The 27,039-nt window shown below is 40.1% G+C and overlaps 2 protein-coding genes across 2 annotated transcripts; one reads left to right on the forward strand and one right to left on the reverse strand.

Annotated features, from left to right (window-relative positions):
• Positions 1–1,553: 1,553 nt before the first annotated feature.
• On the forward strand, positions 1,554–17,730 carry LOC121720035. The gene is made up of 7 exons (XM_042105868.1): positions 1,554–1,869; positions 7,455–7,546; positions 7,640–7,753; positions 7,835–7,931; positions 8,043–8,210; positions 8,314–8,472; positions 17,692–17,730. Exons 1-7 carry the CDS (start codon positions 1,554–1,556, stop codon positions 17,706–17,708), a joined length of 963 nt encoding a protein of 320 aa, XP_041961802.1. The 3' UTR covers positions 17,709–17,730.
• Positions 17,731–20,116: 2,386 nt separating this feature from the next.
• LOC121720266 (classical arabinogalactan protein 9-like) lies at positions 20,117–21,727 on the reverse strand. The gene is made up of 2 exons (XM_042106262.1): positions 21,522–21,727; positions 20,117–20,825 (listed from the first exon to the last, which is right to left on the reverse strand). The coding sequence occupies exons 1-2, from the start codon at positions 21,683–21,685 to the stop codon at positions 20,306–20,308; spliced, it is 684 nt and encodes a 227-aa protein (XP_041962196.1). The 5' UTR covers positions 21,686–21,727; the 3' UTR covers positions 20,117–20,305.
• Between the last annotated feature and the right edge of the window lie 5,312 nt (positions 21,728–27,039).

Genomic DNA, 27,039 nt, shown 5'->3' on the forward strand with positions numbered 1-27,039 from the left:
TCCTAGAGTACCTTAACTGTGTGACCTAATAGACCTAGCAGGCCATACTAGCAAACAGGGGGAAGGAGGGGCATTCAATAAAGGAAACAATACAAGACAAAACAAAAACAAGACAACCACGCTATTCAGCGCCAGTGGAGTGCTACCGATACAGCTACAATGAATAGCAGAAGCTATAATGAACTAATACTACCTGGGACATAGACCCCTATGGCCCAAGAGTAACAGTCTACTGTGTGGAGAAACTAGGTTGGGAGTCACAAAGAACTCAATATGAACTAATACCACCTGGGGCATAGATAGACCCCTATGCCCCAGGAGTAACAGTCTCCCGTGTGGATAAGCTAAGTCAGGGGTTACAAGAACCCATTAAAAACTAATACTGCCGGGGGGAAGAATAAGTCTCAATAGCCTCGGAGTAACAGTCTGAAATCGCTAACTAGCTGCTAATATGAGCTCAGGGATGGCAACAGCACTACACCTGGTCGTGTAACAGACCCTGGCAAACAGTGTAAATGCACCAGTGTATCACACTCAGACAAGCATACAACACAAAGAAAATAAACCAACACAAACAAGCATACTGTACAACCAACTTTGACGTGCTGTTAGGTTAACACTGACTAATACCAAAAGAAACTCTAAATGGGGGAAAACAGTGGTCAAACTGTAATAGACAGCCAGCTGTGATCTACAACAGAGAGAAACGTTTAACACCCTGGTCCATGGTTATGTCGCATTTCATAACAATACACAACAGTTTTTATGAAGTTTAATTGTTCATAAGTCAAACGACATGTAAAAAAGAAAACATTGTACCAGATACATATTTAAAATAGGACCGTTGCACTGTTAGAACAATAAACAATGCCTACCTCGGCCTTTTCCACAATGCGAGCTAGCCCAGGGCAACAGGAGCAGAGGAGGGAGTAGTCACAGGGAAACAGGAGTAGGGAGGAGATGACAGTCTATAGCAAGATGAGCCAAACGTTACGACACTACAACCACCTGCCCCGTGTTCAAACTACGTGGCTAAACACAAACTCTCACTTTATGCTATTACCTACATGTCAGACAAACGTTCGTGGTCTACAGCAGTGGCAACAACTCACATTAAAAGTGTAAGGAGTACATGAAACATTCCACCTACCCAGACCACAGCGAGGGAGTTGTTCGCAACCAAAACCCAGCATGAAGTGCGCGGTTTGTACCGACCAGCGACAAGCAACTTGCGTACCAAACAATTTGGGAGAGCTTCTTTTGTGTTTGTCGGGAAGGAAGTTACGTACCCATGACCCCCAGCCCGCACGCCCAGGTGATTGCAATTAGTCGTGATCCTGACCTGATCACATTTAGAACACAGCTGATCAACCGTCTGCCTTCACTTTTTAATGAAAATATGTTGCCATTGACAGCGGTAATTATTTAGAGGTCCTTAGATGAAAATAATGACCGGTAGAACTTTGGGAAATCCCATTCAAGTCAATGGATCGTTCTACTTGCATTGTTTAGAGTCGTATAATAAAACATTGTATACAATGTCATGTAGTGCAATGTTTGCTGATGGCACATTTACCTCATCTGATAAAGCCTCAGGTTACCACACCTTCCGAAAGGTTGGGCTGAAGTACTATGTGACTGATGGGCTTCTGGCCACTTTTGATGAGGGCCTGAAGTTCTGCTCAGATGCTGGAGCCACACTTGTGCTGCCAAGAACAGAAGAGGAAAACCAAGCGCTAGCCAATGTGCATGCAGTTTATCCTTCCACTCACCCATACATTGGAGCAACAGACAGGAAGCAGGAGGGACGATTTTCAGACTTAAATGACAAACTGTTAACTTTCACTAAGTGGGGCAGTGGTGAGCCAGGTAACGCTAATGGCAATGAAGATTGTTGTTACCTCTGTATCTGGCACATGGCATGATGTCAACTGTGACTCTGATCGTCTAATCATATGTGAAATGACCAACTGAAGAAAAATACTGCAATATAAAATGTTTCCTCCTCATCAAAATGGAAGTATTTCCAATCATGGTAAAAGCAAAATAATGTAAGCACTACTGCTTGTTCATAAACTAAATGGAGCAGGACCTAAATACCTCTCAGACATGCTTCAGCAGTACACACCCTCCAGACCTCTCAGGTCAAGAGATACACCTGTTAGTAAAACCTGCTGTTAGAACTAAACATGGTGAAGCAGCTAAGCTATATGCGGCTCAGCTCTGGAACTACCTTTCAGATGACATTAAAAAGGCCCCAACTGTAGCCAGTTTTATATCTAGACTTAAGACCAAACTGTTCTCAGATGCTTTCTGCTAACTTACAAATTCTGAATCTGCCTTGAAAATGATTCTACCTTGTGCCTTTTATTTTGTCTTTTTAATCATTATCTATTTTTAAATGATTTTATATTGTGCGTTTTATGTTTTTTTTTCATTATTATTATTATTACTATGATCTTTACCTTTTAAACTATTCTTTCACTATTGCCCTTTTATGCTTTTATTTGTTATTACTGTTTGCTTTTGTTTATGTAAAGCACATTGAATGACCTGTGTATGAAATGCGCTGTATAAATAAACTTGACTTGACTTGTAAGTCGCCTGATTTTCAAGTTTAACATGGGAACATCATCCTTTATATCAGAAAACAAGTGGGCAACCTCAGCTCCAATCATGAACATTCTATACGCAATGTGATTGGACTGATAGAAGTTTAATTTTTTCAGCTTGCAAGCCAACGGAGAGTTGCTAGACTAGCCTGGCTGCTAATTACATTTGCTGCCGCTAGGGTGTGTCTAGATTTCTAGGCTATGGCTGAATCTTTTCATAACTAAAAGCACCACACTTTGACACTGTTAGTACAATGTGCACCATTACCATTGAATGGACACAATGTTATGGTTGTGAAGTGTTAGCTGTTTTTGTCAATTTAATCAGTATTACAAATCCACAGTAAATTATATTTTTATATTTTTGGAGCACTGGAATTGTATGTGTTTTTATTCATATATGTAGCTATTCAAACTATGAACATTATTGCATTGCATTGATAAGCAACCATTGTGTCACCAATTGGGTAACAAATAGACCACCTGCAGGAGTAGGGAGTGGTGTTGGGGCTCTTGAAAGGTGCTTCATTTGCTTTGCACAGAACTGGCAAAACTGCAGCGCTGATATTACACACTGCTGTGTGGTAGGCTATGCTAGTTCATTTGCTATTTAGGCAATGTGTTCACCTGGCGGAGTAATAACTCTGTGGGCCACAAACACACTCACTGCATGTTACAGATGGAGTGCTAAAGTGGAAAAGCAAAGCTTAAGATGTTCTCTTGTGAAGTCCACTTGCTCCATAACAAACTGATGACGATGAAACATCAGGAAAATGTCACAGCGATTATCAATAACTCGTTCATGATTGTTTATTCAATAAGTGGTGTGTTTGAGCCAGCTTACCACTGCCCTAGAAAACAAATATTTAAGCAGGGCTTATTTGGAACAAACTCTCTCCAATTTACCCCCCCCCCTCCTCTTCAAGGCTGCAGGCTGTGCTTCTCATAATCATCAACGTAATGCACATAGACAGGTTGTTTCATAGATTGTATAACTATATATTTATGTGGATCCATAAAATATTCAATGAACACAGCAAATGTTAATTGAAAACACTGGAATGGGTTGACAGAACCAATTTCTGACGTTTTTATATAATCATGAGTGGATGGCATATAACAATAATCTATATAAATTGTTGCAGATTTCAAAGTCAAAGTCAAAGTCTGCTTTATTGTCAATTTCTTCACATGTCAAGACATACAAAGAGATCGAAATTGCGTTTCCTACTATCCCACGGTGGAGACAAGACATATTTTACCAATTAGGTCCACAGACAAACATAACATTCAAGTAAACAATATAAAAAGTAAAAATAAGAAGGCACATACAATGAAGAAATAAGAGCAGCAAAAATTTGGTAGAAATTGTGCAATTGTGCATACAGTAGACAGTCAATATAATAGTGCAAAAGTCAGGCCAATAAATGGCTGAGGTAGTTTTGTTTGACCTAAGTATGCAAGTGGCATAGTGGTGCAAGTTATGTAAGAGCAGCAGAAGTGTGTTCAGAAGTGTTCAGGACAACAGGACAACAACAACAAGTTGCAAGTGTGCAAGTGTACAAGTGGAGTAGTGCAAGTGGAGTAGTGCAAGGCAGCCATTTTGGGTCTAAAAGTCCAGGATGTTATGTAGCTGAGGGTGGAGGGGCGAGAGAGTTCAGGATCCTAACAGCCTGGTGTATGAAGCTGTTGGTGAGTCTGGTGGTGCGGGAGCGCAGGCTTCTGTACCTCTTCCCAGAGGGCAGTAGATCAAACAAATGATCTGATATGAAATATCAAATTTGATATGAACATTTCAAAGCAACACCATGGAGGATTTGATATATGCCTTCTGGCGTCAATATTCAATGCCTTTTGCTCACACAAGGACTTGAGTTCACAAGCTTATATCGCAACACTTGAGTTTGCTATTTTTTTTCTGTTTTACAGTTTTTTTCTAGACTTTAAATTTGTCTATGTTTTCTGACCTGTGAAATATTTCAGTGCTATGGTAACTTGACAAGATACGTCAAACAAGGACATTTCCAATTTTGCACATTTTAAATAAGAAATGATTGATAATGTCATAACTAGATGTACCGCAGAGCGGTACAAAATATGACCGCCGCCCAGTCCAGCACATTTTTTCCACAAAAATAAATCACGCTGAAAAGCCTATATGATTCTAACTGTCTCACTAAATTGCATTATCCACACTCAATTCTCTGCCTGTTCATAATTCTGAGAAATTCTTGAATTGTGTGCATGTGTGCGTATACACGTTTATGTTTATGTGTGTGGGTGTGTGTGTGTGCGTGCTTGTGTGTTTGCCTGCGTATATGTGTTTGTGCATGTGCATGCATGCGTACATATGTCTGCTGTGTGAGTATGTGTCATACGTATGATTACTGTGAATGTATGTGTGTGCGTGTGTATCTATTTATGCACATGTGTGCACATGGAATGGGTTAACATGACCCCTGGAGGCAAACATACAGAAAAAATTGGTCATCCTAGGCCCTACGGTTCTGAAGATATTCACAGAAAACTATGTCTGCCCTACCCTCCTTTCGGGGGGTCCAGTACAGCGGGGGGGCTACAGATCAAAACGAAAACCGATGGTTCCATGCTATCCATGTGGGGTTACATGCCCACCAAGTTTCGTCTACCCCGGTCTTTCAGTGTCCTGGGAATCCTTGACGGAAATTTGGACATGCGACAAAAAAGACAAAAAAATCTGACTAAACCTATATGACCGCCGTTTCGCTGCGCGGCGGTCATAATAATTGGCTTAATGTAAGTATATATACTCGTATAACTATTCCACCTGTCTTTTCTACTATTGTCTTTCATAAATTCATGTTGCACATGGATTACTTTGTGCTGTAGATAAGCTGTTACCAGTCCACATGCAGCTGCCCTCCGACCTCTATTACATCTGGCAGTGGCAAGGAGGTCATTGTCATTGGAATGAATGGTCAGAGCTTTAATTACTAGCATAGACACCTTCTCTTTTATTTTCGGACTTTCCAGATACATTTGCTGGTGCTTGTAATCATGCAGATCACCCATCTCTTTTTGATTCTAGGACGGTACCAGTTGCATTTGCCAGTGCAGACCTGTAACCACTGTGGCAAATGCTGGACTGTTGGCCTGCATGATTTGGTTAGGTCTGGCTACTGGCCAGCAACAGTGGCCCACCAAACCTTTAACCCTTAAAGGAGTACCGTCACACCGGTGTGACAGGAATGTTGAGAAATGAACGTTCTAAAGAATATCTGGGTTCATTGAATTCAACATAGAATTTTAGAACCTTCAATTGTTGCGGAACTTAGAACGTTCAAAAACGTACACCTTTAAGGGTCCAATTGTCGCTACCTTAACCCTTAAAGGTGTAGGTTTTTGAACGTTCTAAGTTCCGCAACAATTGAAGGTTCTAAAATTCTATGTTGAATTCAATGAACCCAGATATTTTTTAGAACGTTCATTTCTCAACATTTCCGACGGTACTCCTTTAAGGGTTAAGGTTGACCTTCTACAGTCCTTCCGGGCCTTCAAACACCTTGCCCCTGGTCTTTCAAGACAAGCATTCGTTGGAATGCTTGATGAAAGAACAAAGTCCTTTGGGAGAGTAAGTGTCAAATATGTTCTGATTATTGTGCACATAGCACCTTATTTTGGACATGTAAATAAAAGTCATACACCACCAATACTTTTTATAAAGTTACATGTCTTTCACTTTGCTAGGCTGGCAAAATTTGTGGAGACACTTTTCAACGCGCTTTTTTCGAGTGGTGCTTTGCACGGTCAGAGAGGGAGAAAATAACAGGGGCCGCCCCATTCCAGTGCACGGCATGTGCACCTGAAATGCATGCCATGTCTGTGGATGGGAATCGGAAACTTTACAGATTCCGAAATAATTCTGGGTACTAAACTATGCTTTCAGACATCTTCCAATTAAACAAAGATGATAATACTGTACAATAACTTACTGTAATTATACCTTTCATGCAGTGCCGCAACGGGCCAACTTTAGGCCAAAGATGAGGAGGTGGCAGAGTTTGTTGCCAAGATCCATCAAGCTACAACACATGTAAATATGCATTAACCCATCTGCTACTTGTTATCCTATAAAAAAATGTACTTGTCATACATACAATTTCCTTTTCTAGACACCTGGCAAAGGAATGTGTGGGTCCTCAAAGTGGGAGGCTGCAAGGGAGAGGGCCCAAAAATCTGCCTCTAAAGTGGATGAGGAGGGAGTAGAGGTGGCTGTGTGCAGGCATGGGGTTCTGCTGAAGGCATTAAACATGTTCCGGGGGGGTATTTGCAGCTGTATTACCCGCTGTTCCTACAGTTGCAGGGACTGTTGAGCATGAAGCCTCTGCTCTCAGTAATGCATGCTAAGGCCCATTTATGGACATGCGAGGTAATGATAAAACCTAGGATAAGATAGCACTTTTTACTGCACTTAATTTCTCCATTGTGTCTCTAATACTACAGCCAAAGGGGAGGCTTTGCAAAAAAAGTTTAAATGTCATTTCTTGGATTTTTTTTTGCATTTTTTGCAGCACCATTGGAGAGAGAGGAAGTGGAACAAGTAACCATTATTCAATACACATGTTATTTACATGCACATTCTGAATTTACAATAGTTTGTTCAACCGTACAATTAACTTATACTACTATTATCATGATTATTATTATTATGTTAAGGTCAACAGCTTCCTCTCCAGGGCTGGCATCACCACTAAATATATGCTGAAAGGTGGTAAATATAGACAGTACATTATGTGCTTACCCTATGCTTTACACATGCATTATGGTTGTTATCATTACTTGAGTTGTGCTTCCTTGTAACAGCAAGAGAAGACATGCTTACTGTGCTGGCAATGGCATGGAACGATCGGAAGATCCCAAATATGGCAAACATGCTGTCACATAGATATGCAAAGGTAGATATAGTCACATGTTGCCTTCAGTAATGTTGTGTCGAATGTACTGTAGTTTGACCTGTAGTTTGAAAAAATAATGTGTTTCTGCTTAAGACTGTTAAAAGGGAGGCAGAGGAACACAGGATACTGGAGGAACAAAAAACAACCTCCAGCTTGATGACACCCTGCTGCAACACTGGGTTGCAGAAGTGCAGCACTTGCCTGAAGGTAATGCTTTGTGTACATACATGCATTTCTTACCTATCACCTTACATCAGTTCTTTTCTAATGAAAGTGTTCCTTTTCCAGTCTTACAAAGTGTGGAAGGTGATAACCTCCAAAGAAAAAATAGAGGGACTCTACCTCAGTATCAAACAAAGGAAACTTGATCTCTACCGCCTCCAAGGTCTGATGAAAATGTTTCACTTAATTGAATTATTTCAGTATTTGTAGAGATATAGTTGTTAATACTGCTGGCAGATGTTAAAAAAATGTAGACAAATGTTTTTTTTATCAGACAGCAACAAGAGACGCCACCATGTATGGAGCAACATTAGAGAGGATACATCTGCTTTCTCCATGGCAGTGGATGAACTCAGGGCACAGGGGAGTGTAGGCCTCCCAACCCCTGATGAGCTCCTGGCAACCGGCCACTTTGTGTGGCCATGGGAGACCCATGGGACAAGTAAGAATATTAACTGTGTGCTTTTTTTGTTCATCAATTGTGATTGCAATGTGATGATCCTGTTATGATAGTTTATGTACCAATGTCTCCCTATCCATGTCAGGACCATCTGATCTTCAAACCAAAATAATGGTCTTTGATCAGTACATGCTGGTGTCAAGATTGGAGGAGGAAAAGAAAATATTGATACAGGAGATGTGCAGACACACGCAATCTCTCCAGAACATGCTAACAAGTGCTGAAGGCATGTTGCAAGACCAGAGTAAGTTCTAACATTTACAGTTTCTTACTTCATGTGTTACAGGACACTGTTTAGAGGGCACGATACAGGTCACTGTTTGCCAAAACCAGCTGACACAAAGACAGCTTCTTCCCCCAAGCAGTCACTCAGAAACAGCCCCCACCCTTACATTGAACATAGTCAATCAACACTGTTCTGCTCATCTACTGTACTTCAACCTTACAGTTACAGTATTGTTATTAACACATTATCATTGCTCTGAACTGCCTTGCACTATATTTATATTTTATCTTAAACCTCAATCTAAACTGATATTGCACTATTCACACCCTCTTTTCAACTGTATATTGCATCTTGCCTATGTCTGTTGAGGTGTCCACGACTTGGCAACATTGACAGGGACATTGCATTACCCTCTACCACCCATAGTGTCTATTTATTTATTCTTGCAAATGTACATACTGTATTTATTCTTATACATAGCCATATTCTACTGGCCTTCATTCTATTCTTACTGTTCTGTTTTTATTCTTTTACTCTTTATATGTTTTATTATTTTTATTTTCTTATATAGAAAATAAAAATAATAAGAAAATAAAAATAAATATAGCTGCAAGCAGCAATGCGGAGGCCAAGCAGTGCGCTATAGCAGGAATGGCGTTGCCATGGCATGAGCAACCACTCACAGCAAGTTTGATGGCAATTGGATAAAGAACGGCTGAGAAATAAGCTCATTTACTTTGTTACAGCGCCCCTAGAGGCCAAATTACACCAATGTCCTTGTGCGTTCTTACAATCAGCTCCCATGTCCGTCTACCAAGTTTGGACACCAAAGTACACCAAAGTGTTGCTGAGATGTGAGCTCATTTTCTTTATTGCAACACCCCTAGAGGCCAAATGAGACCACTTTCCTTGCATGTCCTCACAATCAGCTAATATGCCCATGTATCAAGTTTGGACTTCATACAACGAAGCGTTGCTGAGATTTGAGCCCACTTCCTGTATTACAGCGCCCCCTATAGAGGCCAAATGATGCCAATTTGCTACTGTGTCCTCACAATCAGATACCAAGTCCCTGTACCAAGTTTGGACTTCATACATCAAAGCGTTGCTGAGATACAAGCTCACTTCCTGTATTGCAGCGCCCCCTGTAGAAGCCAAATGACGCCAGTTTCCTAGTGCATCCCCACAATCAGGTACCAAGTCCCTGTACCATGTTTGGACTTCATACATTAAAGCGTAGCCGAGATGTTAGCCCACTTCCTGTTAGGCGGCATCGTCGCCATGTGTAATTGGCTGTCACGGGCAAACAAACATGAAAATAAAAAATCTGACAAGTATCGTTTGTGCGACTCGGTCTGAAGATCATCTCCGCCAAGTTCTGTGAAAATCGGATGAAATTTGTAACCGCTGAAACTTTTCGTAGAGTTTGGATTAAATCCAATATGGCGGAGGTCCAATATGGCGGAAAGTGACGGGATAGGGGTCGATGAACTCGAGATTGTTCAAGGATTCAGACGCTACCTCAATTGTGAAAATCAGACAAAAGAGTCAAGGATCACGCGCATGAACGCATGTCCAGCTTTGAACTGGTGGTGGCGCTAGAGTGTTCAATGTATATGCATGAAAATTGCTGTGAGTGATTGGGACAGTGTCCTGACTAATGGTATCAAGTCTTGTTATGTTAACTCAAAGCGTCACCTAGATGTTTGTCCACTTCCTGTTTGGCGGCTTCATCACCATATTTGATTGGCTGTCACGGGCAAACAAAAATTAAATTGAAAAATCTGACAAGTATCGTTTGTGCAGCTCTGGGAGAAGATCATCTCCGCCAAGTTCCATGAAAATCGGATGAAATTTCTGACCGCTGAAACTTTTCGTAGAGTTTGGACTAAATCCAATATGGCGGAGGTCCAATATGGCAGAAAGTGACATAATAGGGGTCATTGAACTTAGGTCGGTCCAGGGATTCCAACGGTGCCTGATATGTGAAAATCGGACGCACCATTCAATGGTCACATGCGTGAATGCAATCCAGGTTCGACCCATTGGTGGCGCTAGAGTGTTGGGCATAGAGTTCTGTAAATTGGTGAGAGTGATCATGGGACAGTGCTGAATCAGTGTGCCAAATTTCATAACTTTAGACCCAGCGGTTCAATTTTCGGTCAGATTTTGACCTGTTGGTGGCGCTAGATGGCTGGGTTTATAGGTCCGTAAATGAGTGTGAGTGGTCAGTGGAGTGTCCCGAAACTTTTTAAAATTTACTTAGAAATTTACTTAAGTGAAGAGAGCAGGAGTTGAAGACCAAAATGCAACAGGCCAAAATTATGTTCTCCATGGCAGTAAAGGGGCAGCTACATGACGGGAACATTGAGGATGGATAGGAGGAAGAGGAGGAGGAAGAAGACAACAGGCAGACAGACACCTCAGACGAGGAAGACTGAAAAAAAGGGAAAAAAACATGATGGAATACCATAAAGCCAATGAATGCATTGTAGCCATTGCTAGCAATGGTGTTGTGTGAGTGTGGGGGGGGACAGGACCAATTCTTCATAGAAAAGTTGTTAAAAATATTGGAACAGGAGATGTGCAGACATACACAATTGGACACAATGACACAATCTTCCAAGAAATACCTCCTTTCTTAGCGCTCTGACCTCACACATTGTATGCAAAAATGTTATGTTATTGCATTTCTGTAAGTTGCTTTTGAGAAATGGCAAATCAATACCTATTTTTTACAGTCTATGATCAATACATGCAAAATGTAATTGTTTATGTGCACAACACTTTACAGAAAGGTGGGGTATGTCCCATTTAATATTAAACTACTGTAAATCTGAAGTTTGATGGTAACCTTACAAATTCTTGGTTTGATTTGACATAATGCTGCTAGCCATCCTTCACATGTTTTTAGTTAATGTAGTTTGTGGAGAGTCTGGCCCACACTCTTTGAGCAGATGTAATTGCTGTGACAATTTTGTTTTTAAGGTTGTAGACATTCTCTTGTTGCAGTATTTTAAAAATATCATTATGAGTCAGGTGAAGAACCAATAAGAAACACTGTCTTTGCATTTCCCTAAAATTAAATGTTTTGCTTGGTCATTGGTTCATAATTTCTGTCCAAATATGCAAATCAGGTACACTTTGCATGATTTTGATGCATTCATGTGTGCTGTAATGAAATAAAATGAAATAATTATTCTTGTATTGTTCCATTTTGCAAGCCATGACATTTCCCCCATATCAATATATGTGCCACATGTTGGTACTAGATAATGATAACTGGTGTAACCAGAGGCAATTGCTCTAAGACTACAGCCTCCCCTAAAATATCACTGGCAATTTCGTCAAATACTCCCGAATTTACATTAATATTCCAACTAAAATGTGCTAGAACATGATCGACCTCATGGCTAGTTCTTTAATAACACAATCGTTAATAAGTTTTAGCCGTTCGTCTATCGTGATTTTTTTCTCATATTGCTGTGATGGCACGGCCCGTTTAAAAACCCATTGAGGCTCAGCTTACTTGTTCCTTTTGCCCGACAGATTCAATGTTCACTACACCTCGTTTGTGCGGCTCCTCGTTTTTTTCTAAGAGATTGGTAGCACAGTGATACACACCAACACTACCATCTAGGCCTACTACGTTGGAGACTACAAAAAACAACATGCACGTAATAATTTCAAAATAAAATACTGGATCATTTCTTTACACAGCTTTACTGAAGTGCATTTACAAGCTGTTTGGATCTGATGTTAGCCACCTAGCTAGCTGACATCAACATTACCTTCACAAAACATAAACTGTTCATGGAACAATCTTTATCTACAATCCAATTCTGATGGTTTAGTAGAAGTAGGCTACAGGATAATTTTGTTACATTGCTTTATTGAAGTGCATTTACAAGCTGTTGTGTCTTATCTAGTATTATCCATCTAGTTATCTGGTATTAGCCATCTAGCTAGCTGACTTGACTTTACCTTCATATTTATTTAGAATTGTTCATGGAACAATTTTTATCCCCGATCCAGTTTGGATTGCTTAGTTTTCTGTGATGTTACACAATATCTGCCACCTGTGACCGATTAATATTTGGCAGATGCCGCAAATTCCTTGTAAACTTGTAGATAGCTCCGAAAACATTAGTTTCTCCATAAGACATTGTTAACCGGAAGTGAGTTTACGGCTTATCGATATTCAAAATGACGGCGCGAAATAGGCGAATGGACTTTCAATGGGGATTCAGAATGGGCTGATCTCAGGCAACAAAGCTAGACATTTATTGGACAAACGCTCCAAAATCGTAATTTCCAGGGAAGCCGGGCGTCTTAGGGAGTGAATGGGCAATGGGATGTACCAGGACGCCGAGCCTCTGTATGATGATTGGATGAACTGTTAACGTGGCTGGAACTCGTGATTGACAGCGCTTTAAGACTATACTTCTTCAACGAAGGATTTTAGGTCATTCCCATGCGGATATTTGCCGAGTGAAGTTAATACCATAGGGTTAATACTAAGCTACTGCTCATTATCATTTGCGATATAGCGCACTATTTCCATCTGTCAAAATAAAATCGTGAATATATAGCGTTCTTGAGTTTGCTACTTGTTTTCATTTCAGTTTTAAAAAAAATGTTTGTTTATTTGCAATTGTAGGGGGTAAACTAACCAGCCAGCTAGCTAGCTGTGCATGATGGCAGTGCTGTTGACTTAATTTTGGCAAGGCCATTTGATGTTCGTCCTTATGAAGAGAAGCTCAGAATTAAACAGCAAGGCAGACCAATGCTTAGTTAAAAGCAAAGCTGTTGCTATGTTATGTTTCCCTTTGCTTTTAACTAAATCAATCTTAGGCATTGGTCTGCCTTGCTGTTTAATTCTGAGCTTCTCTTCATAAGGAAGAACATCAAATGTTTAACAGGTCTTTTCAACTGTCCTGGTATGAAAAGAGGATATACTGTTGGCCATGTCTCTTAATGAAACCGTCTCAGGGATGTGTTGTTTGGTCAAAAATGGGCTTTGAGGATCTAGCTAACTTTGATAGAGCATACAAAAGACATGAGAAAAGCAATGAACATGTGAATTCATGTGCAAGGTTAAGTTGTCTTGGCAGGGTCAGAGTAGCCTGGGTGTTCCCATGCTGCCTTGCGCGCGATTTGATTCACGCTGTTAAGGCAGCCTGGAAACTACCGCCCTAATTTTTGCCTCAGATAGGGAACCAATCACAGAACAAGGGGGAAAGCAAGACGATGATGAGCTATGCACAGACGCATTTGATAGACATCCGTGGCACCCAATAAATGGATCTGGGCATTTTTTTCAAATACGAGAAAATTAACGTTTGGTTCCCAGACCACGTCTCATTGAGAAGTGGTGGCGCTAGCCAGGCTAGGGTCAGAGTAGAACATGCGATTAATGATGATGTTTGCATTTAGGTGTCAAAACACAATGAAATAGTGAAACAAAACAAGGCCTTTCTGAACCGCCTGATTGATGTCACTTCACTGCTTGGTCGTCAAGAGCTGGCATTCAGAGGGCACGATGAGAGTAGTGAATCTGCTAACAAGGGGCATTACAGAGAATCCACTGAAACATTAACCAAATATGATTCTGTCTTGGCCACACACTTCCAGTCATCTTCTGTGTTTCCTGGCATGTCCCATTCCATTCAGAATGATTTAATTTCAGCTACTTCAGCCACTGTCCTTGATGAAATCAAAGGTCAAGTTCACACTGCTCCCTTTTTTGCATGGCAAGCAGATGAGTCAACTGACATTTCTTGTCATGCACAATTGTCTGTGATACTGAGATATGTTGATACTGCAGGCCAAATTCAGGAGCGATTTATTGGATTTTATGATGTTTCACGGGGTCGAGATTCCCAGTCTGTCTTTGATGTTTTAAATGAACACATGCAGGGCTACAACTATAAAGACAAACTTGTGGGTCAAACTTATGATGGGGCTGCAGTCATGGCTTCCTCTCTGAACGGACTTCAGGCTAAAGTTAAAGAAGTAGCCCCAAATGCAGTGTTTGTGCACTCCTATGCACACAGACTGAACTTGGTGTTGGTGTTTTTTCAAATAATCCTCCCAATCACGTACCCTGAGTGTGTGTACATATTGTATTATATCGTTACCCATTTTAGCAAAGATTTTAGATTAGATTTAGATAAGATTTAGATTTTAGCCGCCTGACTAGTACTATTCGAATAGCCGCCTCACTAGTACTATTCGAATAGCCGCCTCACTATCCAAACGATTGTTTCTGCCTCCAGTGGCGTCACGCCCACCCGGATGTTTATGTTGCCGTTGCGAAGGGGTCTATACCCCCCTGTGCATTTCATGAACAGACAGTACAACATGTGTGCTTACCAAAATTAATCTTGAGGAATCAGTAGATGTGGAATGACAGAATCCTCCAGAAGTGTAGCACATCTGCAGGAGATGGTAGGCCTACTAAAAGTAAATGAATGAAGTTTGAGTTCACTAATAAGACAAGTAGATCCGTCGATCTCGTTGAGGCTTGGTTTCAACCCGCACCTCTTCCTCTTGACTTGTCTTGCCCACAATCCCTTTTGACACTGATTGAGGGATGTTTTGGAAAAAGACATTGTACATAATAACATAGACCGAAGACCAAGAAACAGAACAGAACATAGCAGAACAGATGTAACAATGAACAATGACATAGCATGTAGAGCCATGTAAACAGAAAAGTTGTTAACCTCAAATTGTATTAAAGACCAATAAATGTCTTGAATTTCCCCTGGGGATCAATAAAATATCTATCTATCTATCTATCAGGTCAACACCCTCTATGGCCTATAGCCTACACTAGTGCCTTGTGAGAAAGCAGAACTGAATAGTTCACTCTGCAAGCACAAACTCACAAAAGGGGCTAGGTCATCTAACTAATGTTAGATTTGACTGCTAGCAACAATGCTAAGTCAACTACCTACAATCAAGTCAGGTTTAACTAGCTATATTAGCCATTTAACCTCCAGAATTTAACTCGTCAATGAAGAAAACAATATTTCCATTGATTGCCTCTATTACCTAGCTAACCAAGTTACTTAGATACAATGCTTACTAGCGAGTGGATTGTATATAGCTAGCATAATGATAGTTGAGCTCATGTTCAAAAGAGGAATTCAACAAGCAACGACAAAAAAAACCATGAGCAGGGATGAATAAATAGGCAAACCTCGGAAGTGGTGCATGAATGTAAACAAACCACAAAAGAGATATTTTGCGTCTACTTACAGTACACACGAAGCAGAGAGAAGTTTCTTTTATCAATATGGGCAGCAAACATTAGGGGTTTTCACGGACGTCACGTTCTGCCCGGTAACCTTGGTAACCCAGCATGCGCGTCCATATTGGCAGTACAATGGATTAGCCTATTATGCACTTTGGATATCTCCAGAGAATGTCTAATAATGGAAGAACTTTCACTCTTGGAACGCTTCCGGTGTGGTATTGCATCTAGGGGCGCTCGCGGGCGAGTCCAGAATGAATGGAGGTCTATGGAGCTGTACCCCTCAAAATCCACTTTTCTCAGGATATAATTGTTTTTTTCAAGTAATTTGAATATTGTATTCGAAAGGGGAGTCAAAGACAATACACTTGGTTGAGTATTATATTTTTTAAGTCACTTAATTGTTCTAAAAAGCCTTTCAAACGTGTCAATGATGTCATTCATTAGCATGATCATAGCATAGCATCAATGCTAGCGTGTTAAGGGCAACAACGACCCAACCTGTAAGAAAACGAAAGGACATGACTCCCGGATTATTTCACTTTTGATTGATAATCCATATCCATTTTGCGAAAAATAAAATAAAATCTGAGGGTTTCGGTTGTTAAATAGGTGAAAACAATAAATTTAGCCATGTAGCTCCATAGGACTCCATGTATTTTGGACTCGCCCGCGATCGCCATCTAGGTGAAATCTGGTGAACTGCAGCCAAATTAGGTTTGTATGGAATTAATAGAGAGTGGGGAGGCTCTCCGTAGACGGGCTCTGATATCTCATAGACTGTATATATAGAACTGGACAGTGTGGCTGCATTCTGCAGTGTTCTATGGAATTGAAGCCGCCGAGGCGACGCCATCTTGGAAAATTTGGAGCCAATTTGAAGTGCGGCTGCACAGCAGAAGTTGAAGCATGCGCAGTGAAGAGGAGTCGCGGTCAGACCCGCCCACTCAGCGAGTTAAACACGCCCCTTGTCAAGTGAAATCCGCCCCCTTCTCCTTTCCACAACGCAGGTCGATAATGAGGTCGACTCGGCGCCGAAGGCTAGCTGGCTGGATGAATTTTGCGGCTGTGAGTTAGCTAAACAGTACAAACAACAAAAGTGTTGCGTATCAACTGAAAAGTTTTTTGTCTATTGTTGTTCTTAAATACGTTTAAGAGAACTTATTATGTTGATTGTAGACTGTGACAATTTAGTATGGTGAATACTAATGAGCTAACAACAGAAATACGGACAGCGAATTACATGCTAACGTTAGCAGCTACATTAACGTTACCGTCAACGGTAGGCTAAGTTAGTCGTTGAAGTGAAGATTAGCACACAGCTCCTGTAACAGTTGATGCATGATTTACTCGGTTTTATTAGTTTTTGCTGTTTTCAAATATCTCAATCTTAATGTATGCCATCTCAACATGGAGTAACCATTGACTGTACATGGGAATTACTAACACTAGACAGTCAGTACAGTTATGATGTGATAAAGCAGCGTAAGTTAACGTAATGTGAAGCATGGACCTTATCAACCTGTCATGTTAATGTGCCAGCGTTGCATTTTTTCTAACGTTAAGGACAAAGACACCTCCGTTAGAGCTACTTCTGTGATGGTAGGTCGGTAGCATAGACTGTAAAAAATAGATCGGTAGGTCGGTAGTTGTAGACTGCATAAGTGAATGATCGATAAATGAAACGCCTGCATTTAACACTACGCCAAGAACCAGTCACTTCCCAGCGATATCGGTGAACATTTGAGCACCTTAGTTTGTCATCTAACGTCCATGATAAGTCATACTGATAACATTATTTTTCAAGCTGACACAAGTTAATAACATTCACACCGCATATTTAAATGTGTAGTTAACATTAGGTAGTCTGTAAAGTTTATTGCACACATATATTTAATTAATTGGTATTACTAGTGGTGTTAAGTGCCTGATTATATGCTTTGTAATGTTGTAAAATTAACTTTCCTTTTTTGCAGGTATGGGTGATGGCTGAATGTACTGAAGGTGGCGGCAAGGTGGTCTCCATCGGTCTGCCTACGTGAAGTGGTCCTCCCCCTTTCTCCAAGTCCCCTGACATCCATCTCCCTGACATCATCACCCACTGTCACTGGATCAATCTGAAGCCCCTTATACATGGGACATGGCACAGTACCATTACGTTCTGAAAACACATGACTTTCAATAACTTGCGTGGCACCAAGAAAGGTCTGCCGCTGCTCTGAACCTTCTGTTAATGTGACATGATTCACACTTGAGGCTGTACACATCACTTTGTTTCTGTTTTCTTTATTGATGTCACCCAAACTTCAACTTTCTGTATGCAGTGTGTCTAGTTAGCTGTAGTAGTGGGTATACTGTGAGCAACCCCAACTGTTATTAAATACGTATCCTTGCCTATTTTAAATGGGTACACTGAGATGATGATGCTTTTTAAATGGGTTTACTGTGTACTAGTCCTGTGTATCACCACTGCATTTAACTGCTTTGGTATTTAAAAGTCAGAGGCCATTGCATAGTATTTAACAGTAGCCTACACAAAGATGTAGACGTTAGAAGAATATTAATATCAGAATAATTATTGGTTGATATTAAATCAATATTGAATGTTTTTTTCTTTTGTTTGATATATCATTCAGAATGCTGCAACACGACTGGTCCTCAATCAGCCAAAGAGGACACATTGTAACTCCTCTCCTAGTTACTCTCCATTGGCTCCCTAGAGTAGCCAGAATTAACTTTAAATCTCTCACTTTGGCCTATTGGACACTGACTGGACCTGCTCTTTGTTATTTTAATTCAATGATCAAGACCAGTCTTAAACGCTAGGTCAAATTCAACTCTTTTCCCCAGTGGTTCAATGTTGGTGGAATGAGTTGCCCAGTGCTCTTCGTTCTTGTGATAGTCTTTTAAGCACTTATGCGTTATGGTTTGTATGCAGTAGTACTGTTTCATTTTCATTAGGCTGTTGATTAATTTGACATTGTGTATTATTGATATTCTCCTTGATGTAGTCTTACCATGTTATTATATTATTGATTGAATGGGCATTATTACTTATTATTGCTTTCCCCCCTCATTTTCATTGTTTATTTCATTAGGCTTTTGATTGCACTCCACTTGCACTACTCCACTTGCACACTTTGCAACTTGTTGTTGTCCTGTTGTCCTGAAAACACTTCTGCTGCTCTTACATAACTTGCACCACTATGCCACTTGCATACTTAGGTCAAACAGAACTACCTCAGCCATTTATTGGCCTGACTTTTGCACTATTATATTGACTGTCTACTGTATGCACAATTGCACAATTTCAACCCAAATTTTGCTGCTCTTATTTCTTCATTGTATCTGCCTTCTTATTTACTTTTTATATTGCTTACTTGAATGTTATGTTTGTCTGTGGACTTAATTGGTAAAATATGTCTTGTCTCCACCGTGGGATAGTGGGAAACGTAATTTCGATCTCTTTGTATGTCTTGACATGTGAAGAAATTGACAATAAAGCAGACTTTGACTTTTGACTTTGATCCCTGTTTTAAGTATTATATTGTTTTGTATTTGTATGTCGCTTTGGACAAAAGCGTATCCATAACCATCATCATCATAATGTGGTATTTCTTGTGCACTTGAAACAAAGAATAAAAACAAGTTTCTTTAAATATAGTACCACTTTAGCACACACACCACACACTGAACAGCAAAGTAGCTTCCTGATTATGTGTAAAATGTTTACAGAGTATCCTGATGTAGTAGGTCCATGTTCTCATATTTTTACAGCTGACATGAAGGCTGCAATATTACATTTTTGATTTAAAATGGAGCACCCTCTCTGGTGAAAGACTAGCAAGCCTGTGGTAGAGGCATACGATTACAGACATATTGAGAGAGCCTATCAATGAGTTGTCACAGTTTTCAATTTAGACGTATTATTTGGGGTGTCTACGGGAGGATTTACACATCACTGGCAAGACCTGATCAAATCATACCAATGCAAAATGCTTCTCCAGCAGTGCAATCGCAGGTAACAACGATACCTTAACCCCTTTACGCAGATAGGAATTCCAGCTTCATTTGGAACGATTTGTACTTGAAGACTTTAAGATTCTTTATCTAATGTTTTACATGCAGCACATTGGATATTAAGGGCTTAAATTGAAGACAACAAATGGGCCAAGACATTAATTCACCTCCAGGCCTTTATTTCCTTCATTAAGTCTACATTTTAGAACATCATATACAGAGGAAAATGTCAAAAAAGTAAAAAACGCCTATTATTTTTGTAGTTGTCAGTGTGTCCATGGATGGTGTGTTAGAACAGCAGGTCATACACTACATTTCCTGTATCTACATGTTCTTAGGAAGCAAACTCCAAAATGTTAAGCAGATGCATAAAATTACATAGGTTCTACACAGCAATTTCTAATAGGTGCATATAGGCGTTTCCAAGTGTCCATAACCTCTCCAAGCTCTCCAAAATACAAAAACAAGATTTTCCCCATATAGCAGGTTGTGTGTGTGGTATTTTTGTGTTTTGACCTTGTAAATATAAATTTCACTTCATTTCAGGCTAATATTTACACTTATTTCAAGTTAACCAATAAGGAGGATCCTTACCTCTCCAAATGCCAAATACTGTATTGAAACTAAGCTCATGTCTTTTAGGGGAAATGTAGAAGTGTTAGAAAACAGGGGGTCTGGGGTCCTCTTGGGACAGAACTTGAAAGGAGGAGGCTCCACATCTTCCCAGTCTGCATCATGCCACATGTCCACTGGGGGGTCACTCTCCACTGGGGCTTGAGCTGGGCGCTTGCCATGCCTGGCACCACGCTTCGCTGTAGGAGGGCATGGAGTTGAGGCTGGGGCTGGGCGCTTGCCACACCTGGCACTACACCTTGCTGCAGGAGGGCATGGAGTTGAGGCTGGGGCTGGAGCTGGGCCTCTTGCACGATGCTGAGGTGCACTAGTGCTGGCTGAGGGACCAGTGGCAGAGGTACCAGGAGTGGCGATGGGGGGAGACGCTGGAGGCCTGACAGGTGGGGCTGTAGCTGAGGTCCCTTCCAAAGGGTCACTGGAGGTGAGGGAGCGAGGCAGAGGGGCAGATGGTTCAGCACTGCATGAACAAAAAGATGGGACAATATATTAAAATGAGAAATGGCTATATGTTCCACTGAGTAATTAATTATATTTTGTGCAAGCTAATAAATGTATCACTCACAAAAAATTGATCACTATACCAACATAACAAGTGCATGTTTGATGGAGTCATATAGTATAAGAACAATGAGCCACATGTAAAAGTTTGCATATTTAAATGGTCACCATGTAGTATTATAAGGCACACCTGCATGGCATGCTATTAACAGGTTAATAGTGATGATAAAGTAGCAACTTTAGGGTGGGCAGCAGTAGCACTGACCACGTGTGAGCGTGCAGAACTTTTAGGCAGGGTGGCTACTAGCTCGCAACACTGGTACTGTATGCATCTCTAATTTCTATGATAAATTACTCCATTTTACTTGCCAATACATTATAATAGTATGCCTTACCCTTTCCTACACTGTGCAAGACATAGACATATTTATGACGAACAGGCTGCCAAAGTATCTCACTCTTTCTCTCTCTCTCCTACATAACATGCACTGCGTTCAGCTAAATGCAAAGGCTAACATTCGTGAGACTTTTAGTATCTCATTCGCTCGTACGTGACATGCACCATAAAGTTCAGCTATGCAAAGGCACACATCCTTATATATATACATTTGCATTACTTCAACTACATTACGTGAATAGACACAAGATCACTTACAAGTCAAGGAGGACATCCATGCCCTCCGCGAATGCATCCTCTACCTTGGAGTCCACGCTGCCAGACTCTGAACCACTATCACCAATCTCCTCGAAGTTGAAGTCCGACTCCACATCAAGGAAGGCGTGAATCTCCTCCAAAGTCATGCTTCGTGGTCTTGCCATGATGCAAAAATAGCAATATTATAGTCAGAAGCAAAGATATCGCTCATCAAAGCCGATGACTTGACCGGCGCCGTGTCTCACCTCTGCGTAATCAACATGCGCATAAGCACTACACGTGGGTCCTTGTCATGACGCACTATCCTTGGAAAGGCATGGTTAGACCAATCAGGGTAAATGACACATCTATGTTTTTGTAAGAAGGCATACTATTCGTTAAGAAAGACCTCAATCACTTCTGGGAAGCCTGACGCGAAGTAGGAAGTAATATTAGAGACCACGTTTGAATGTAAACAAGACAAGCGTTCTCACCATAGGTGAAAGAGACCGTCATTTATCAAAACTAGTTAGTTTACAGCAAATAACAACTCTGGAATTATAAAGAGGACATCTTTAGCTTTTGATTCATGTATAACATTGTATGTAAACTTGAATTTGGCGGTCGGGAAGAGTTAGAGAAGATCTTGTTGCATTTATATAGGGTAAATGTTACTGTTCTTCACTGTAACGTGAGCAAGCAAATAAACAACCTTTTTGGACATATCCATGCAGCTGAAGCCAATTATTAAGATATGTTGAATGTAAATAATTTTATTTTGAGTTTATTTGAACTTAACTTACATCTTGAACATGTTTAAAGAGCTCCGTTTTAAAGGGAGGCTACTTCCGGTGTAAACAATAGCAACATGCTAGGCTAGGTGAATATAGTTCGTTCTAGTTAACTATTGCATTAGGGCTATCCACAATACATATGCACATAGTTGGAATGTTAGTAACAATGACTAGTTGGTTGTTTTGGATGAATATTGATGACTGCAGGAATAAATTACAAGCTAATTTGAATATTCATAATGGGCCCGCCGGCGGGTCCACTAGGGGGCGCTTCTGCCTAATAGGGTTAACTCAACATTTTCAGATACCGCTGTTTTGAGCATTCTAAGCAAATTGGCCATTTGTAACTTTGAATCCCTCCTCACGTTAAGCTATGTGTTCATTAAAAAACAAATAACGTCATTTGTCGGGCTAATTAATAAATGGTCAAACCGAGGTTGTCGACCTAGCAGGCTAGGTGACGTTTGTTGCCATTCGTGCAAAACTAAGCAAGAGTTAACGTTAATGAAACTTAACATCGCCTTCTCCCAGTGACTTAAGTGTATTAAAATGAAGTTGCAACGATGATGGCGGCAATCACTAGTTACGTTAAACCATTTGAAACAAGTAGAACTGTAAATGATGGCGAGTATGGCTAACGTAACTTCGGATCAATATAGCAGAGCCCTTTTACTTTACCTATCAACTGGCTAATGCTAGCATGATTTAGCATGCTATGAACTAATATACTTAGCATCTACGAAAGAACAGCACATATCTTTTTTTCACAAAGAATCTGTCACAACTAACAACGATGTCTCTTACAAACAACTACACAATGTATGACTATCAATATGTATTTAGTCAGACTCTGATAAGATATAGCCTAATGATAATAACAGCAACACTTATTTAGGTTAGATTACGTGTCGATATCAGGTGTCGTTAAAATAAGGTAGCTGTCGGTACCCGATCCATGCTGCCTGCACGATCCAGTTTGCGCATGCACGTGACTATTTCCTTATCCGATTTTTCTCACGCATTCGTTGAAACACTTGACGGCAAGCGGCACAACTGGCGGCATATTTTTGTAGGCTACATTTGATGTAATTTGTAACGCAGTTCACGGCAAGTCTGTTTTATAAAGATATTTAAATTAAATAGGCTACTTATTGTCATTGATCTAAAACCGCCATCTGTGTAGGCTAGCTACTAACATTGTTATTTGTGGGTAGTGTGGGGATATGATGTTTTTAAAAGTAGGGCTCTGCTAGGATATGCATTGTGAAGTGTTTACGTGGACAATCCAAAATGATAGAGAATTTACATTAACATTACATTACATGAATGAAGTTGGCATGTTTTCTCTACAATTCCAACTTTGCGATTTATTACTATACAGTCCCTCCAGGAATTCGCGATGTTGCGATCGCAACAATTAACGCAAATTCAGCAAATCCTCGTGAATTCTGGGCGACCTCGCAATTTTGTCCAAACACCGCAACTTTTTCGCAAATTTGACCAATCAGGTTTCCCCGTGAAATTTCACCTACCACAACAGTCCCTCGTGCAGAATATTGAGTCAGATGCCATACTCACTTCTGCAGACACCAGAGACTGCCCTATAACTTTTCACTCCTCTGCAGTTTTGATGACAATAAATAGAAGGCTTACGTTAATGATCTGCTTTACTTGCATCTCTCAACCTGGTGTTGCTAACCTACCTAGGCTATGAAAGTAAATTAATTAAGGCCTACTTGGTTTACTGACATTTTAGTAGGCTACAGTATGCAACCCATTGGCAAACGTTTCACCTGGAGATGTCCTTTTAGCTCGTGTCATGTTTGCTAGCTTGTGGGCTCAGTTTGTGTAGTGCTACCAAAATCATAGAAATTAATAACATTGCAATACATTTACCTCTTCTATGATCCAAGAATGATGTCATTCGAGTTATTTTTTAACATTTATTTTAACTAATGACATAAAACATCCCGAATTCCATCCACATATCGTAATGCACTAAAGTTATTTCCACTCATAGCCGAACACAGTGAGATGCAAGCCTTCCAATCAACTTAGAAAACGCCCTTAAAGTGGCAGGTAGTCAATTAGACTTAAACACCACGTAATAACATTAAAGAAAAGTGTAATTTAATAGTTTAAACCAATATGAAATTAATACTTAGTTGGCTATTAGTAATTATGCAGGTCACAGAATATGAATTATTAAAAAGATATGAACTTAATATGATTAACATATATAAATGTATTGAAACATAATGACATGATGCCATCTCTTTAGGGGGCTGTCTTTTTTGGACAGTTCTACGAAAGGTTATACTGCTTTGTGAATTACCCCAGTCAAAGAATTTACACAAATAAAGTAACCTAGGCCTACTTTGATTTTCTGTAAACCATACTATTTACCTTTAATTATCCTTTTTAATAAGCATCAAGATGATCAGTGTAATTTTGGTCTTACTAACCTTAATTGCCCTCAATTATTATTTTTTTTTTTTTTAAATCGCAACTATTTTTGCAATTTTCACTTCCTCCTGCAATTTCTTCGCAACAAACAGCTAAAAACACCGCAACTTCCATCGCAATTTTTTAGAAAAGTTGTCGCGAAATCAGGCATTTTAGATCGCAACAATCCTGGAGGGACTGACTATAGAGGATATTTAACTACTAGGCTTGGCTACTTAACTTACCTGTTTCCAGTCAGCTGCATTGTCAAAATCTGCGAGTCGAACGACATGGGTTCTAATTTTCGTGTTGTTTTGTTCAAAACCTTCTGCTAATTGTGAACTTCAAATTTAATTTAACAGTTGAATGTGCAGTCTTTGCCATCAGTGGTTTACAGAAGACACAAAGAACATATTCCAGGCAGAAATGCATATTATCTGCACTTAAATCTGAATCGAATAAGAACTATAAACAACTTTGGGGAAACATTGTAGACTATTTCAATCTGTGAAAGGAAATTATTTGAAAGACTGCATGGTGTGAACACAGAAGTGACATGAGACATAGTAGTGAATGAGTATTTTTAATGTCATACACACAAACATGGTCACTCACTCACTCACACAAACCTGTTATCTGGGGGACTGTGCACCCCACACCCACCATTCACTCTCAGTTTGAGGGTGTCTTTAAAAACAACTAAGAACTTCTCCATGTGTTGCATATTTTCAAACCGGAACATAAATGGCTCCATGTAGTCCCACTCAGTCGCCTCCTCCAACACCCTCCATGCACCGAGTTGATCGTTGTGATCCATGGACATATAGGACATATATTAGGTTGTCAAACATTAGGTTGACGTTAGTAGCATAATAACATTACTAATATTATTTCACAAACCCAAACTAACTTACCTCTTATAACAAAATTCCCTGCCATCTGTTTCACCTTCTTCTGAATCGCCGGATCCACCAACCCTTCAAGTAAGATTGCCTAAGGGCAACGTAAAGGGCGAATTTCTCATTAATTTTTGTTCAAATTGTAAACTTGGCTTCTCCTCGCAACTTCTTCACTGCTGACCGTCCGTCTTCAAAAGAAACACTATACCAGAGCGCCAATGAAACTCCCGCGGTGCGCGAGCGTGGACTAGATCGGGCAGTGTCGTAAATCGTCGTAACAAAGAATTATGCGCATGCGCAGACTGGATCGTGCAGGCAGTAATTAATCGGGTACCTACAGGAGCGACAAAGCGTCGTGTCTGCTGCCAGTCAGCTGTCAATCATAGGTGTAAACACGGCCTTTTTAGATTTGTTAATATAACATTAAAAAAAATAATTTCAGCGAAAAGAAAAGAAAAATTGTGTGTATTGAAGCATCTTGAAAACTATTTTTTCGAATAAAAGTTGTAGATACAAAAATAGTTTTAGGTGAGAAAAGTGACACGGAAAGTTGGCTACTTGGCCATTGAAATACATGGGGATGGGCGGAGTTACACATTGTACTGCAGCCAGCCACCAAGGGGCTCTGGACTAACGCTCGCATCACTCTTAACAGACGGCAAACTGTCCAGTTCTATATATACAGTCTATGGGATATCTTATGTGATTGTAGCCGTGTCTAAACAACAGAAAAGCTCATCAAAATGCTTCTAAGATGCAAAGGCATATAGGGCGGGACTTGGACATGGACTTGGACCACAAGAAAAGGCGCGATATTTCGAGAAATTACGGTTTATTGGCAGCGCAGATCCATATGAGTTGGGTGAGGGAGACGAAGTACCAAGTTCAACCACAAGCGCTCCCCTTCCTCTGATAACTTCTGGCATTTCTCCCTGTTTTTTTAATAACTTTTGGAAGTCGATACTTACACCAGATGTTTTTCTCAGTCTGACCTATTGGTACAACCTAAAACACGGCAATAATTAACCATTTTCCTTGACGATGTTTGGGATTTACTTCAGTGCCTAATGCTTTCTAATGAGGCGAGTAGGGGAGAACCGGGACGAATGAAACACTTCTTAATTAAATGTAATAATAATAATAATAATGATACATTTTATTTAGAGCGCCTTTCATGTCACCCAAGGTCACTTTACAAATAAACAAAAACAAAAAGGTTGTAAAATTATAGTCATCTCAAAAAATTAAATTAAAAGTAGAAATAAAAAAGTAAAAATCAGTCAGTCAGTCAGTCCATAAGCCATCTTGAAGAGATATGTTTTAAGTGTGCTTTTAAAGTCAGTAATAGAGTCACAATGTCTCATGTAGTCTGGCAGTGAATTCCACAGCTTGGGGGCTATG

Source organism: Alosa sapidissima, chromosome 10 (assembly GCF_018492685.1).
Source record: "Alosa sapidissima isolate fAloSap1 chromosome 10, fAloSap1.pri, whole genome shotgun sequence".
NCBI classification, from domain to species: domain Eukaryota; kingdom Metazoa; phylum Chordata; class Actinopteri; order Clupeiformes; family Clupeidae; genus Alosa; species Alosa sapidissima.